The sequence below is a fragment of the Carassius auratus genome, chromosome 36 (genome assembly GCF_003368295.1).
Source record: "Carassius auratus strain Wakin chromosome 36, ASM336829v1, whole genome shotgun sequence".
Taxonomy (NCBI): Eukaryota; Metazoa; Chordata; class Actinopteri; order Cypriniformes; family Cyprinidae; genus Carassius; species Carassius auratus.
In genome coordinates, this window is record NC_039278.1 from 624,166 (window position 1) to 641,096 (window position 16,931).

General features: G+C 35.9%; 1 protein-coding gene across 1 annotated transcript in view; it reads right to left on the reverse strand.

Annotated features, from left to right (window-relative positions):
• LOC113055613 (protein timeless homolog) overlaps positions 1–16,931 on the reverse strand; it is a 78,458-nt gene that overhangs the window by 23,497 nt on the left and 38,030 nt on the right. Inside the window, exons 10-12 of the mRNA XM_026222034.1 lie at positions 15,003–15,122; positions 9,930–10,081; positions 8,233–8,330 (exon numbers count right to left, since the gene is read on the reverse strand). Coding sequence (XP_026077819.1) covers positions 8,233–8,330; positions 9,930–10,081; positions 15,003–15,122 — 370 coding nt within the window. The remainder of the gene's footprint in view (positions 1–8,232; positions 8,331–9,929; positions 10,082–15,002; positions 15,123–16,931) is intronic.

A 16,931-nucleotide genomic window follows, 5' to 3' on the forward strand; every position in this document is an offset into this window, starting at 1 on the left:
CATGAAAACCCAAGAGAGTACTGCACAAGTCCCATTGACTATTGACTATCATGTATAATCACTTATTGTGTATGTCTTTTGATAACTATAGGATACATGTCATGTCTAACTATAGGATACATAGGATAACTATAGGATACATGTCATGTCTAGTCATGTCTAGTATTCATATATGTTATAATCGAATTTTCTTGCTTGATATTGTCCTGACAATCAGTTATTTGTAAAATATATCATAATCGTGTTATAGGAATCATGTCCAAAATTAGACCCTGCAAGAGCAGGAACATTCGGACCACATGCTTGGTAAGATAAACATATGATTTATGATACCCCCCGAGCCAAGACAATATCTGATTGGTCAAGACAACATTTGAGGTGTGGCCAACAAGCCAGTTTAAATACCTAGGACATCTTAAAATCTTTGCTTTTAGTCCCTAGCTGCTGCTATTATCCATGTCTGTTTCTAGTCTCTAGCTATGCTTCTAGCCATGCTGTTTGTCATCACTGTTCTTTGAGCGCGGTTCCAGCGTGCCTGCCTGCTGCTACTATGCCACGATGAGAAGGAACACAACCTAGTCTCGTCAAACTTTATTTCTTTTCTTTTCCGTTTGAGAGTTTCGTGTTCTGAGTTAAGTTTTGTAACGTCGACCTCGTCTGCGCATTTGAACTCCAACCAGCCACACAACGCCCAAGCACGGCCTCCCCAAGACGTCACTTCAGCCACTACTGAACTTCCAGCCAATCAGCAACCCCCTTTCAACGGGAGTCCCTTTCACAGCAAACGAAGGCAACGTATTCCCAGATATTTGTTGTGCTGGTGTATCTAATATAATTTTAACCCCATTGAGGAACTCAATGCGAGCGCTAATTACGTGATTGATGGTTGTTCATGTCTATGCAATTTAACGTATTGCTGTGACCTTGGGATTCCATATTTCCATTCTCTTAAACTCATCTTTCCCTAACTTTCGACCTTCCTGCAACTTGTGTGAATGTGTGTGTGCGTGCGTTTATGTGTTAGATTAGTTTATGTCTTAGATTTATCTAATAAAGCCTTATTCATATTGAAAAGAGAAGTATCTTGTGTTTTGTGCTTACAAATTAATGTCTTAAACTCCCGATCTTGTTACTGTGCTAATTGATAGTGTTTCACTATAGTTTGGATATTAGTATCCAGCGCAGATTTGATGTTAAACGGCTAGTTCACTGAATCGCAGGGCGTCTCCGTGACCAGCCGTGAAACAGTGATTCTGTTTAAATTCCCTTTAAAATCTTAAATGATTCCCTTTGAGCTAAATTGACCTGTTTCCGTTACATTTAAATTGTGATTAAACTATAGAGAGCGATTAAACAAGCTCCCTTTATATTGTTCGGAGCTGTCAATTACACATTGCGAGTATATCTGCACACTTGCCCAAACTGCCGTTATAATGAATGATGCTGTTATCGAAGCTCTTACTGTATTCATGTCAATATTGTGTTTGCTGTTAGTTGTGGTGAAAGCATTTTGTGAGAGAAAACGCGGTTCACTGACGAGATCACTGTATTCACACGATAAACAGACTCTTTCTACTTAATGCTCATCACTGCAACCTTTCATGTGATGGGAAAAGATAGAAAAAATCATGCTTTAATCAACACGTTAATCTCGACAGCTGTAAGAAGTAAAAAAAAAAAAACATAGTAAAAAGTATTTTATGTACAATTTGGGTATACAATTTGTTCCTTACTCACAGTTGAATGTGCAAGCCTTAAATGGCATTTGTTTTATAATATCGTGTTGACTAAATGAGGAGATGGTGCTTTTACAATCAATCACCATACTTTAACCAGGGTTTCTGCAGGGTTTAATCAGTCAAAAGACTTTTTAAGACCTTTTTATGACTATTAGGATTTGAATTTATGACCTACACGAATTATGATAAATTACTTCATTCATTAAAATTCCTTTCAAAAAGTCTTTTTTATTATTGACTTTCATTGAAAGTAACAAGTTTTATAATTTAAAGAGTTATTCTATTATTTTTAAGATTAAGAAACTGAAGCCTTCGCCTTCTTTTTCTTGAGTATCAAGAACACAGGTACACTTAACAATTGTAACATTGTAACATTGTAAAGTAACATTGTAAATTAACAATTATTTTATGGCATTACTTTCCAAAATAACAAGTGTTATTGGTGTTTGGTCACAGTATTCGACACCCACAGGCAGGGCCGTAGCTGGGGTCAGTGGGGCCCCGCTGAAGGTTGTACCAGTGGGCCCTGTCTGAAATTATTTAATTTGTATGTTCATTAATCTTTATTTATTTTTGCTATTTACACAATGTTTAATTTTTTTTTTTTTTTTTTTTTCACATTTGTAGGTGTCCAGGTACAGAAACCAAATAATTAAATGTAAATAGCACTGGATAGTCTTCAATGTAAAAATTAAACATAAAATCAAACCAAAATTTACTCAGACACCTTCAACATTTCTCACATTATTACAGTTTATTTGCTATTGCTTTTAAAATGGTTATAAAATAAGACAATAACTTAAGAGTTAAACCGTGTCAGAACAAATTTGTCTTGATAATGTCAGATAACTTTGATAGAAATGTACGTAATGGATTACAATCAACCAAAACTACAGACAACTGTTATTATGACAATATTTACACAACTATCAATACTTTGTTAACCAATTACCAAGCAATGCTTCCTTTTGTTCAGACTGTGGTGTGAAAACGTTGCATTAGCAATTCAGGAAAAAAACAAACAAAAAAAAAACACATAAGCAATGCATGGTGCTTTATAAGGTGCTGAATAATTGTTGTTCCCAATTTTATTTATAGATAGAGAAAACATTTATATCTATCTATTTCACTAGTAGTTCACTGTATGAAGATTCTTTGGGTATAATATGTCACAGTTGCTTATACTCACTTACATAAATGTATTGGTGTCCTGTACCTACTAGTAAAATGTGTGTATAAAAATATATATTTTATATAATTTTATATCTTATCTCTATATATTAGTCTGGATAAATTTTCGTTTGACTGCATAAATTATTGTTAAAACTAAAAAGTAATGCAGTCAAGAGCAGTGAGTGATTTTGCTTTCATTTCCTTGGATTAACATTACAGCAGCTAGTAGCTAAATTAGACGCGGTCCCTTTAAGAGACGATGAACACATCTTTTTCCTCAACTGTTTACTTTCACTTAAGAAATAACAGAAAAATAACTGGGAAAAAAAGTTTTTGAGCATACTTTCCAAGGCGGGTATTTTTTATATATTTTGTATGTATTTGTCAGCACAAATTCAGTGTACAAGCGTTTTGAGAAGCCTTTCTCTGCGTGAGTCCTGAATACCGTGGTACTGAATTGGGCTATTTCAAATGCTTTTGTTTGTTCAAAACTGCGATTAGTATTTGTTCGTTCATGTGTAGGATGGACTGTCCGGGATACGCGGCTCTCTGTCCGCACCGAACACAGCTCGCGAGTAACCAGCTACTCATTTCAGCTTTTCCGCATCTTGTGTTTAGATGCTTGATACCGATTGTTAGCGACGGGCTTGAGCCAGCTACTAAATGCACCATCTTCGAGCCATAGATCGTTAAAGGTACATTTTCCCATTGTGATAGCCAGGATGATTTCAATTAAGCTAAGCAGTGACTCAGTATGATACAGTATGTTTTGAGTTCGCGCGGGTTTCTGAGAAAGTCCTTCTGACAAGTCTGTATGCTGCCGCATGGACATTGTAGTTCTGGAACGCTGTGATACCAGTGTGATACCACCCAGATTCCTCATACAGAACTACAACAGGCAAAACAAATGAATGACATTTGCTGCTGCGAGCGCATTTTGATGGAAGAACAAATTAATGGACAAGCATATTTAAATGTAAATGTTTTTTTTATGACTTTGTATGGAAAATCTGGAAGTTTTTATGACTTTTTATGGCCTTAAATTCTTATTGTTAAATGTATCACTTTTCATGGCCCTGCGGAAACCCTGTTAAACCTATTACCAATTCACACATTTTTTGTGGATGTTTTCAAGAGTTTAACTGGCATATTCTATTATTTATTCCTTAACATATTCCTTAAAGGGGGGGTGAAATGCTCGTTTTCACTCAACATCCTGTTAATCATGAGTACCTATAGAGTAGTACTGCATCCTTCATAACTCCAAAAAGTATTTAGTTTTATTATATTCATAAGAGAAAGATAGTCTGTACCGATTTTTCACGGAAAAACACGAGCGCCTGGAGGCGGAGCTAAAGAATCACGAGCGCGAGTAGGCTTTTGCGTTGAGCGCGTTTGGAAGCTGTGGAAGCCATCTAACGTCACACAGAGGCATACTCGAAAAAAACTTTCCGAAACTTGTGACAAACCGGAAGGAGTATTTTTGGAACAGAAATACTCATTCAAACGTACAACTTAATATTTGAAACTTTGTCCATGTTTAGCATGGGAATCCAACTCTTTAACAGTGTAAAAAACTCGGTATGCATGAAATAGCATTTCACCCCCCCTTTAATATTTTCAAAATACATTTTAGGTTGGTCAGTGAAAACCTTGTAAATCTTTTCTTGGTAATTTTGTCAATTTACCGCAAAGACCGCCTTAACCTCTTAGCCTGCACCCCGACGCCCTCATCCTGAACGGCCCTCATCTTGCAGGTGTCAGTGTTTATGAATAGATTAAATGAAACGGGACAATTTTAATCTTGACAAACTATGTATAATTATAAAGATCTAAGCCTCAAGCATTGACGACAGATTGCTGTTTTTCAATAGAAAGCTTATAAAGACTGTATTTGCTACATTTAAGCAGTACAAATAAAAACATAAGCAATGAAAACGCTGTACATACCAGATCCGTCGTAATAATGAGTCATAAACACATCCACAGCTGTAAATCCCGGTTTAGTTAGGAAGTAGAGCTGCAACTAACTACAACTATTTTTTCTGTCGACTAATCTAACGATTATTTTTTTCGATTAGTCGACTAATCTAACGATTATTTTTATTACAATAAATAATTAATCTAATGTTCTTTTTTTAATTAGCTAATGAATCCTTTGGATAACTTTACCAAAAAAAAAATATAAGTATAACTTCTAATATAATATTTCAACCTTTATTCATTTTCAACTTATGTTTTTGAAGTTTTTACAGTATAAAATAAATAAGAGGCAAATAAAATTATTTTATTATGGTAAATATGAGCTTATGATAGCATTTATAATTAAACCACAGTAGCCATAAATTTACAGTTGTCTGAGATGTCATGAAATGTTCTTTAGCATCACAAACCATAAAATGTAGTCAGGGTTCTGCTATGGTTTAGCATGGTTTCCAGAGATCTGGAGCTGATTCGGGGTAGCTCGGTGGTTTGTGACTGTCGCGCTGTCTTTTAAGGGGCCGTTCGCATATCACATCTATTGCGCGCTCAAGTTCGTAATTTCCAGTGTAAGTGCGCTCATAATGGAAGCGACCCGGTCGCGACGCGCACGGGGTGCGACGCGCTTGTTTTTTCCAGGCGCGTCCGCACCGCATTGAGTTAAAAACATCTCAACTTTTCAGAATGCCGCAAGAGCAAGAATATCAGACCTGAACCAGGAAGTTGGTCACCAGATCACACGGTAACCAGTTAAACCGTAACACCGGAGAGCCCCAAGATGTTTTCCTCTGAGGTGCTCGCGCATCGCAGTTGTGCTGCCGTGGTTCACCATATCGGTTTTACAAAGGCAACAAAGGGCCATTTTATTTGTCCTGTGTTTAAAGTATTCACATACTTTTGATAACAATGGTCTCTGTTTTTGTGATAGGATGCAACTTTCTCCATTCCCAGTATGCCATTACGTGAGATGAAAACAAACAGTGTGATGCGTCGACGCATTTCACGCACGTCAACGTATTTTTGTAGTCGACGTAATCGATGACATCGACGCGTTGTTGCAGCACTATTAGGAAGGTAAGGGTCCACTGAACGACATCTCATGAAGCACGTTTATTCCAACGAAGCAATAAGGTTGTAATATGGATCATTATTCCTTTGTTCACGTTTCAGTTCTTCATTGACAGAACTGTTTGCCTCCGTTATGGAATAACTCACGGTCGAAAACTGGGTCTTGGTAGTAAAGAAACTGCAAGGTTTTGCAGCTTACAGTGTCACAAACAGAATGAGACGATCCACCGGAAAAAATAATGATTAAAAGGTGATAGTATATTTGAATTTTGGCACTCCCTCGTGAAGACTCATGACGCTCTCTGACGCACCTTTCAGCTGATGGAGGTGGAACTTATAGCGATCGCCTTTTTCGTTATTTGTTTTTATTTATGTGAGAGTGAATGTGAATGTATCTGCAAGATTCCCATCTGTTTGAGTGCAAATCAGCCCAATTCAGCTTGCTATTACTGTATGACCACAGCTATAGGTCAACCGATATATCAGTGGGCCGATATATTTAATTTTTTTAATATATCGGCATCGGCCGATATCTGTGTTTATTAGCGCCGATTTAAAGTCAGGCACGTCGGCGGGCAGGCCCTTATTGAAGCGGTGGAAAGTGCTGCTGCCGTATGTGAAGGACCCCAAGCCAAAACTTTTGGAAGATTCAACAACAGTCCTGGCAGATAAAGGTAGTCAGAGAATTTCACTCTGTAAATGGGGTGGAGAATTTGTCAGCTCTCACAAACACTGCAGTGTGATTGAGGGCTACGTTACTCCACCCCGCTCACAGACAGCACTGTGCTCGGAGAGACAGCTGTCCTGGAGCTGCCCAGAACCATGAATCACATTTGTTCAGAAGCATGGTTTGATTCAGACAATAGCCAGGTTTCCATTCAACTCATTTGCATTTAGGGATGTCAATATTCAGTAATTTCCATGATCTATCATCGTTTAAATGAACGATCAATTAATTCAATTAAAACAGTTCCACTCATTCTCTACTATAGGAGAGGAAGAATTGTATAAACTTGTTAAATCATCTAAACCAACAAAATGTTTGTTAGACCCTATACCATCTAAGCTCCTAAAAGAGGTGCTTCCAGAAGTCATAGGTCCTCTTCTGACTTTTATTAATTTATCATTGACATTAGGATATGTCCCCAAAAACGTCAAACTGGCTGTTATTAAGCCTCTCATAAAAAAAAACACAACTTGACCCCAAAGAACTTGTTAATTATAGACCAATCTCGAATCTCCCTTTTCTGTCCAAGATACTAGAAAAGGTGGTATCCTCACAATTATATTCCTTCTTAGAGAAAAATGGTATATGTGAGGATTTCCAGTCAGGATTTAGACCGTATCATAGTACTGAGACTGCTCTCCTTAGAGTTACAAATGATCTGCTCTTATCATCTCATCGTAGATGTATCTCTCTATTAGTTTTATTGGATCTTAGTGCTGTGTTTGACACAATTGACCACATCATTCTTTTGCATAGACTTGAACACTTTTTTGGCATCAGTTGAAGTGCATTAGCATGGTTTAAATCATACTTATATGACCGCCATCAGTTCGTAGCAGTGAATAAAGATGTATCATATCGATCACAAGTGCAGTATGGAGTAACTCAAGGCTCAGTACTAGGGCCGCTACTCTTCACGCTTTATATGTTACCCTTGGGAGATATCATCAGGAAACATGGTGTTAGCTTTCACTGTTATGCTGATGATACTCAGCTCTATATTTCCTCGCGGCCCGGTGAAACACACCAATTTGAAAAACTAATGGAATGCATAGTCGATATAAAAAATTGGATGATGAGTAATTTCTTACTGCTAAATTCAGAAAAAACAGAGGTGTTAATTATAAGGCCTAAAAACTCTGCTTGTAATAACCTAGAACACTGTCTAAGACTTGATGGTTGCTCTGTCAATTCTTCATCATCAGTTAGGAACCTAGGTGTGCTACTTGATCGCAATATTTCCTTAGAAATCCTTCAAAAGTAGAAAAATATGCTATGATAAGTTTTGAGATTCTAAGCTTTTTTTTAAGGGGGAAGTATTAACAGGATTAAAAAAAACTAAATAACCGACATGGGAAAATTAATACGGGTTCTGAATTTCGGTTTCGATTACTTTTCGATTAATCATCCAGCCCTAAATGGAAGTATACTGTAGTTTTCTCTTGCGCATGATAATCGCCTTTGTTTTTTTCACAGCCCTAGTAAAGAAGTATAATGTAATGTGTGACAGTATCAGGTACAGATATATATGTAATGTGAGCTTACTAGGGAGTTTAGTGAAAAGTATCTGCTTCAGAAGCTCAAGCTCCTCCTCAGGTTCCACCTCAACAGATCCAAATGTGTCTCCTTCAGGCCACACTGCCCTGATTTAAAACAACAGTTTTGCAAGAGAATGAGTAACATTTTCTTTCTACAATTCAAAAAACAGTCATAATGCAAGTTTGGTACTCGTTTACTGAATTCTGTAAGTTATACAGACTCACAATCATTATCATGAAATAAACCTGGTCACACCACAAGATAAGATTTTGTTTATTACGCCCACCACTAGACACATATACAGTCGATACAGCTCATCAATAAATGGAGAAAATCATCTTAAAATAAGTCATTTCTAAAAAATAAAACCCAGATAGCATGTTTAACTAAAGTTACTTGCATGCTTTGTATAATAAGAGATAGAAATAGAAATGTAGAAATGTAGAAAAATAGAAATGTAGAAATAAGAAGCATCTTTATACATATGATTAACACCATGTGTCAAGAAAGTTTTAATACACTTATAATTACGGGTGGGAATATTTAGGCAACTCACATTATTAAAGGAGCTATGTGGAGGCTTTTACTTAAAAAAAAATCTTTAAGATAGAGTTTTCATTTGTACATGTATGAGCCAACCATGATGTACAAAAAAGAATGACACCTCGACTGTCCACCACTGTTACCTTTATCAGCCTGTAGGCTCAATTGTGTGTGGAGGAGTCGGGCCCAAATTGGCGCGAAAATTCACAAAATGTGACGTCATGCGCGTTCTCTTCTACTTGGGCTTACAACCGTATGGCACGCCAGCCATTATAGTAAGCAGCGGCAATAGTGTTTTCAGATGGACTCTGTGGATGAAAAGAAGCGACCAGCCTCCGGCAGCACAATTCAGACACCCACGGACACTCCTTGTAAGTAAAAAAGTGGTTGATGTGGTCATGCTCGTATGAGCGTGCGCACTGAGAACGAGCATGAGACTGGCTGCAGTTCCTCTAACGGTTAGAAATTTCAAAACCTACGCAATATTCCTTTAAGTGATCTAACTTAGATTCTCAGAATCCCAATCAGATTAAAAAAAATGTTTCCTGAGCTACATTTTTCTTAATTAGTTTATGGAATTTACAGACAAGGTCCAGTTCTGTCACCTGCACACCCATTCTAGGGCTTTCAATTGTGGACTAGGTTCATCATAGGGAATCTGACTATCATCAAATTTGCTCCCACACAGACCTTACCATTGCAATTTTCAGAATCAATTTAATCACAAAAGGCAATAATACATCAGAGAATCAAAAAATAATAATTTCTCCAACCCCAGTTATATTTAATATAATAGTGTGTACATTTCCAATACAAAGTTTTAATGCATTTAGGAAAAATAGTGAACCTCTCTCTCTTTTTTTATATATCAGCGAAACAAGTATGGATGCCTAAATCGGTCCTCCATAACAAATGCCATACATATAGCACAAGTATTTGGTTTTCTTTGAATTTATAACATTAAAAATGTTAATTATATTAATTGTTATAACTTTAATTTAATGACAGATCTATTCTGAACCCTTTAATAAATTGGTAATAATTTACATCTTTCAGAGACCAGGTGAATCAATCAGTTCATCAAAAATAGAGTTAGGTGTTTAAAAAAAAATGGGGTGAAACATTAAACTATACTATGTGTTTTAGTTTGGTTCCCTTACCGTGCAGCACGAAGTAAACTCAAAGCTTCAGGTCCTGTGCAAGACATAATACAGTCTTGAATCCTGCCCAATGCTTCTGTCTTCTGCTCATCTACTGGAGTCTCAGACGTGGCATCAAAGGGCACAGCACCCTCTGTCAAACTCTCTGACAACTGCAAGCCAACAAGAAAAGCATCACACAACCTAGTCTTTGCTTGTTTTGCATGTAACACACTATTTAAGAATCACTTTGATCTTCATAAATTTTTATTAACAAAATTGTGTAAGAAAAGTCTCCAATTGAAATATTCATAGTTTTAATACGAAACCATTTTGAATTTCGGCCTCAAATAAAATGCAAAAATTGATACTGCAATGCATTTTTTTTTTTTTTTAGTGGAGAACAAAAAGTAAAAAAAAAAAAAAAATCAATGGTTTAAGACAATATCGATTAATGGGAGTATTGCAATATTTTGTTTGGCCATACTGTATCGATTCTCAAAAAAGGTTCATGCTAATTGTTTAGTTTTGAGTTAACATCCTGACCGCTAGATGGCAGTCTTCATCTCTGAATGATAGTGAGAGTAACATGTAATACTAGCATTAGGGCACGCCACTAATGTTAGTATTAATATCACTATTTGCTACTATTAATGGAGGATGAAAGAATTTTCCCTGTTCCTAGTTTGGTGTACAAAGCTGAAGTGTGCCATCATTTGGCCTTTTGTGGTACCGTCCACCGTGGTACCGTGGCAAGGGCAATGCCTCGGTCCCCCCCGTGTTCCTTGTGAAGAGGGACTTGCGCCGAGCGGGTCTAGGTGGGCAGTAGGGTTTGCAGCGCTGCTGCAGCTTGGTCTCATTTATGGGGTGCTTTGTGCAATCGGGGTGGTGCTTGAGTCACATTTCAGCGATTCCACACAGAACATAAAAACAAAATTAAAAACCTGTGAAATCCAAGTGGAAAGGTTCGACATCTATATTTATTTTATTGTTTTACAATTGATTTGGTTCTTTAGGAATTATTTAAGCACCTTTTTTTTTATACTTAGGATGGCAACCCACTTTTAGCCTTTGGTGACCTAAGTACAAGAGTACAGAGTACAAGTACAGAGCTAATGAAATGCAGTTAACATTTAACCAGATGTGCAAGAATATAGTGCTTTGTATACAAACCCGATTCCAAAAAAGTTGGGACAATGTACAAATTGTGAATAAAAAACAGAATGCAATGATGTGGAAGTTCAAATTTCAATATTTTATTCAGAATACAACATAGATAACATCAAATGTTTAAACTGAGAAAATGTATAGTTTTAAGGGGAAAATAAGTTGATTTTAAATTTTATTTAAATTCAACTACTTTGAAGGACTAAAATAAGATCTCACTTATTAATCATTCCAATTGCTTTCCTTATTCAAACTTTTTTTTTTCCATGAACGTGATTGACCTGAAGAATTAAAGGAAAATCATAAACATGGAAAAATATTTGGAACAAAAGGGGTGTGATGCACTTAGGAGAGACAAAATGCACACTAGAACGAGACAATGTATATATTCAAAGTATCAAAACCAACTACATGGTTTTATTGAACAACACTGTAAAATACATAATGTAATATGCCTATATTATTGCAAATACCTGCAGAGGGCACCAACAACCTGGAGATGTTTCATGTGATTCAACATTTAAATCATTTCATTTTAATATTTGGCCAAATGGAATGTCAGAAACTTATTTTGAAATCACAATATACTATAAATTGCATATTTTTAAACATGTTGATGTATTCTCCTGTGTTGGCATAGGTTTTTAAAGATGTGTTACAAACCAAGTGAGTTTTCCCAGATGAATGTTTAGCAACACAAAACTCACCGCCAGGGCTGGGAAGGTTACTTTTAAAATGTATTTCACTACAGATTACAAAATACATGCTTTAGAAAGTAATCAGTTACGCATTTTGTTAGAATACTCAAGTTTACTAACAATCTAAATTCTTTAGAATACTTTGAAATATGGCTGGACGATTATGACCTAAAATCAAAACCTCGATTAATGGAACATTTTACCTTGATTATGATTAATGAACGATTATTTTGTTTGTTTTGTTTTTTGGCCCTCATAGTTCACTGACAAGGTCTGTACATTGTAAATATGATTGACTAGTAAAGGTGAGATATTTTATCCTATTGAAAGAGCGATCTGACATCATAGCTCACTATAAGCAGTTATTTTATCTATGTTCGTAACATTTCTTAAAGATTATTGCTCAGTGTAAGAGATAAATAAAGATCAGATAAAGATAATATAGCAAAGTACCAGTACGAGTGATTGCGTGTGTTAATTAGTCATACCGTCTCTATATTATTTTAGAAGCTGTGGGTTGTAAATAGCCTAGTTCCTTCAAAAGTAGAAAATTATGCTATAAAACTATACAATTTTGAGATTCTAAGTTACTTATAAATCACAGGACAGCGCTGACAACTAGTTTCTGCGTTCCTCTGTGCCCGCGATCTTCACAGCTACTGTTTATATGAGTGTTAGTGCCACAATGCAGCTGCGCGAAATAGGGCTGTCAAAATGGCTGAAAAACTAATTTCAAATTTGCAATTAAATATTATCTAAAATGCATAATTTTAGTTAGGGTGAAGAAAAGCTTTTGGCTTCTTACGCCACAAGAGAGCACATTGGGCAAAATATTACTAATATTACTAACGTTTATTTAAAGCATAAGAAAATATGACTCTGAAAAAAGTGCATAATATTTAAAATAATGTTTATAAACCAATTATAATTAAGTAGCTTAAAGAACTATAAACAAAACAGCAACATGTGTGCATTCATAGTTTAATTCAAAGGGGTGAAAGCCAATAACACAGTACATTTTTCATTTAAACACAAGATTTAAGTAGGATGGGGAAAACCCATAGTCTAAAGATATGTTTTGGAAAAAAACTGAACCCACCTTCATTTTACATGGCTTTCTAAACATGCGGCTCTATTGTGTGAGACGCAAGTGCAAGGGCAATAGAATACATCCCTCTCTAGAAAATGCGTGAAACGTGTTCTGTGTGAATGGCTTGGTTTCAGTTTTGACGTAAACAAGAACCAAACACATAATAAAAGTAGCCAAAACAACTGGCACAGTTGTCTAAGTTATACAACAGATTTGTTTAATGAATGGACCAAACTTTAAGAAATATATAAGATAATCCTACCTATGGAGAAGCGATTGGCACAAAAGAAACTGACAGGCCACGTTTCATATGGTCGCAAGCAATGTTATAATTAATGATGCTTTTGAGAAACATACCTCAGGGCTCGCAATACGTCAAAATCCCTGGTAGTGCTTTGGGCAAGTATTCTTCAGGTTTTGGTAGCCCAAAATAAATTTAACTAAGACATCGGCTGAACTTCAGCACGATCAGCAAAAACTAGTAGCATATCGGGATGTATATATATATATATATATATATATATATATATATATATATATATATATATATATATATATATATATATATATATATAAAAAATAGTATTTTATTATTTATTTTTAAACAAATCCTAAAAAAAAAAAAAATTAACATAATAATCATACAACTAAAAGAAATATCCAAATTTAAACAAATTTGTCTGTTCTCTATTTTAAATCAGAAGAAACCATTTGAATTACGATCCAAAATAGACACTAAATACATGTTATTTGGATTGTATAATAATAATAAAAAAAAAAAAATTGGTCCGCTTTTACCTTTGTGAATGAGACTCAAATGTCACTCTGTGACAGCAGGTGCCACTAATGGAATGCCTGGTATTTAAAGGCTACTGCCCCTTTAAGATCGAGTGCACGGATCCAGTATAATAATGCACAGGAAATTTCTTTCTCCACTGTATACGTTCACTTGCAAGAGACAATTATTTTGAAATAATTTTGTGTCTATGTGTTCATTCAGAAGCAAGGATACGTGAAAGAGGAATCAGTTCTGTTTAAAGCACACTGTCTGAAACGCTGCTCTAAGCGCATGCTTTGAATTAGTGCGCTCAACCTCCGAATGTGCACAAAATGCTTGAATCGGCAAACGATCTACTACGATCCTTTTCACCACTTCAGGTGAGTGAACAACGCAAATCGAGTTAGGAATTTTACATCAGTGTTCAAGATAGCCTGTTGGTCAGGGCGGATATAAATTTTGGACCCCGACTTGAAAACACAATAGCCCCGGGACGTCGGGATAGCGATTTTGTAAGCCCTGCACCTAAGATCTATCCAGTTTGTGAACCACTGGTTTCCACACTTGCTTCGTTAAAAAAAAGAAATTATTATTTTAAAAGATTGAATCAAAAGATTCATCTATTCATGAACTTGCATTACTGAGCAAATATGATCTATTTATTGAAAATTTTGAATGAATAAAGACTTCAAGTTAATCTGTAAAGCACAAAGCTATCGTTTGACTTCATAAACCTTTATTTCATGCACGATTCATATGGATGTGTTAACTGAATGCAAAGTGTGACCTCTAGGAGATTTTTTTGTTTCGTGATGAGCATATATGCACGTTTACGAGTTACTAAATAAACAAGATAGCTGCACGCAGTTTTTTTTTTGTTTCAACGCAGAATCTGTATTGCTTAAAATCCCCAAACTGTTTACTTAAATATTAATGTATGACATCAAAATTAAAAGTAATCACTGGTAATGTAAAATACTTTTCAGATGTAACTGTAAGCTGATTATCCCTTATTTCAAATGTTATTATAATGAAATACAGTGACTCATATTTTGTTTTTAAAATACATTACACCGTTACATATATTTCGTTACTCCCCAGCCTTGCTCACCGCATATGCAGAGAAAGAGTAAGTAATTGAAGGGGGCACAAGAATCGCCAGTCTTTTAATGTATAATACATTTATAGGGTGTTTTGGGATAATTGGTACTGGAGAGGATAATCAGCTTCCCACACCCACAGGCCTGAAAGATTCTGATTGTGTGTGTGTGTGTGTGTGTGTGTGTGTATGTTTGATTTTACTTAACTAAAACTTTAAATCTCATTCTGTTTCTTTCTGTTACTGATTTTCTATCACTTACCTGAAAGCCAGATGCTCTGAGTTCTTGAGACACTATCTGCCATGTCTGCTCCAGGTCTTCAGCTGTGGGTTCTGTGTGAAGGGTCTTCTGGCTACGTTTCCTTCGTTTCACTCTTTTTTTCTATACATCACAAAAACAAATGTATTTGTACGATCCTTGAAAGTAAAATTTCAAATTACAACACTACTACCAAAACAATAAATAAATAACAGCTAGAGAGATATTTAAGCATCTATTGTTGTTGTTTTTTAACAATTCACTCAAGTACTATGGTTGTTGCAGGAATTTTTCTACTAATCTGCCTTCACCCTCTCATAAAAACCAACTGGCTTTGTATTGGATCATTAACCTTAGCTATTCACAGCCAAAATGACATCAAAACTATTTTTTACCTTTCTCAACATCAAGCTAACTGGGACTAATTATGGTCACAATTGGGTTAAACCAACTGGCATTTCCTCCATATTTGCACCCATGCCTCCTATCTATACTATTCCTATGTTCATTATACTGATTTCACAGTTTTTTTGTTTTATTTTTTTACAAAATTATATTCAATACAAATTTGAAATGAAAGGTTTCCTTTTATTATTACTTGGCCAAAATGAAGCACACTTCTTTGTGGAACAAATATGTTAAAACAAAACTAAAATCTTAAATGAGTAAGACAAAACAAAGTGAATTTATTCAGTCACAGAATGACTGAGAACACTTCACTTTAGCGCTAGGTGCAAGTTAAGCGAGCGTGGAAACGATCCTGTGCTCAAAGGCGCTGGTGCGCGCTTCCTTTGTGCATATTTCATATCGAACCATGGTGTTATGGACAGTTAAGTCATGGAACTACCAAAAAGGTGATTAAAGCTGACTTAAAGGGTGCATGCATGTAAACATATATATATATATATATATGTTTAAACACATGTCTCTGAAATCAGCCTGTGTTTATTTCAGCACTTCCGTCAGTGAACGCCACCTCCAAAAGACTAAAATATCAAATAAATAATACAGTTAAACAAGACAGTAGCCTAAATAAGGAAGTTAAATACACCCTGTCTAACAGATGCGAGCGACGCAGTACGAAAAAATAATTAATTATACCTTATTTTTTGGACTAAGTCGCACCTAAGTACAAGTCGCATCAGTCCAAAAATACGTCATGATGAGGAAAAAAACATATATAAGTCACACTGGACTATAAGTCGGATTTATTTAGAACCAAGAACCAATAAGAAAACATTACCATCTACAACCGCGAGAGGGCGCTCTATGTTTTCAGGGAGAGGCTACAGGAGAACTGAGCAGCATAGAGAGCCCTCTTGCGACTGTAGACGATAATGTTTTCACTTGGTTCATGTCAAATTAATTTTGATAAATACGTTGCACCTAACTATAAGTCGCAGGACCAGCCAAACTATGAAAAAAGTGACTTATAGTCCAGAAAATTCGGTAATCAGTGATTCTACACTGGATGCAGCATGACACGACATGATAAATCCCCCGTCCAGTCTATGAGGTATTGACACAGAGTTCAAATGTCCTGTGTAGACACTAGACAGACTAAACCGGTTGCAATGCGGCGGTGTTGTGTATGGTTTATTTTTCCCCCACCAAGCAAGCTCATTAACTTCTCATCTGCATGCTCTCTTTGAAATAGGAATCATTGCTGTATTTCTAATTAACATCTTTTATATATCGCTGTCTCTTTTGTATTTGGCCAGACAGCGATATATAAAAGATTTTCCTGCGCTGAAACCTGCCAATCTAAAGGAAACGCTGTGTATGGTGCTGTGTACGCTGGACAATTAATTCATTAATTCCTTCAGCAAATGAATATGCAGTTTTAAGATATATGGCTGACACACATCCTTGTGAGGCCCCAGTGTTCAGTGTGATGGTGCTGGATGTGTTGCTGCCAACCCGTACTGCCTG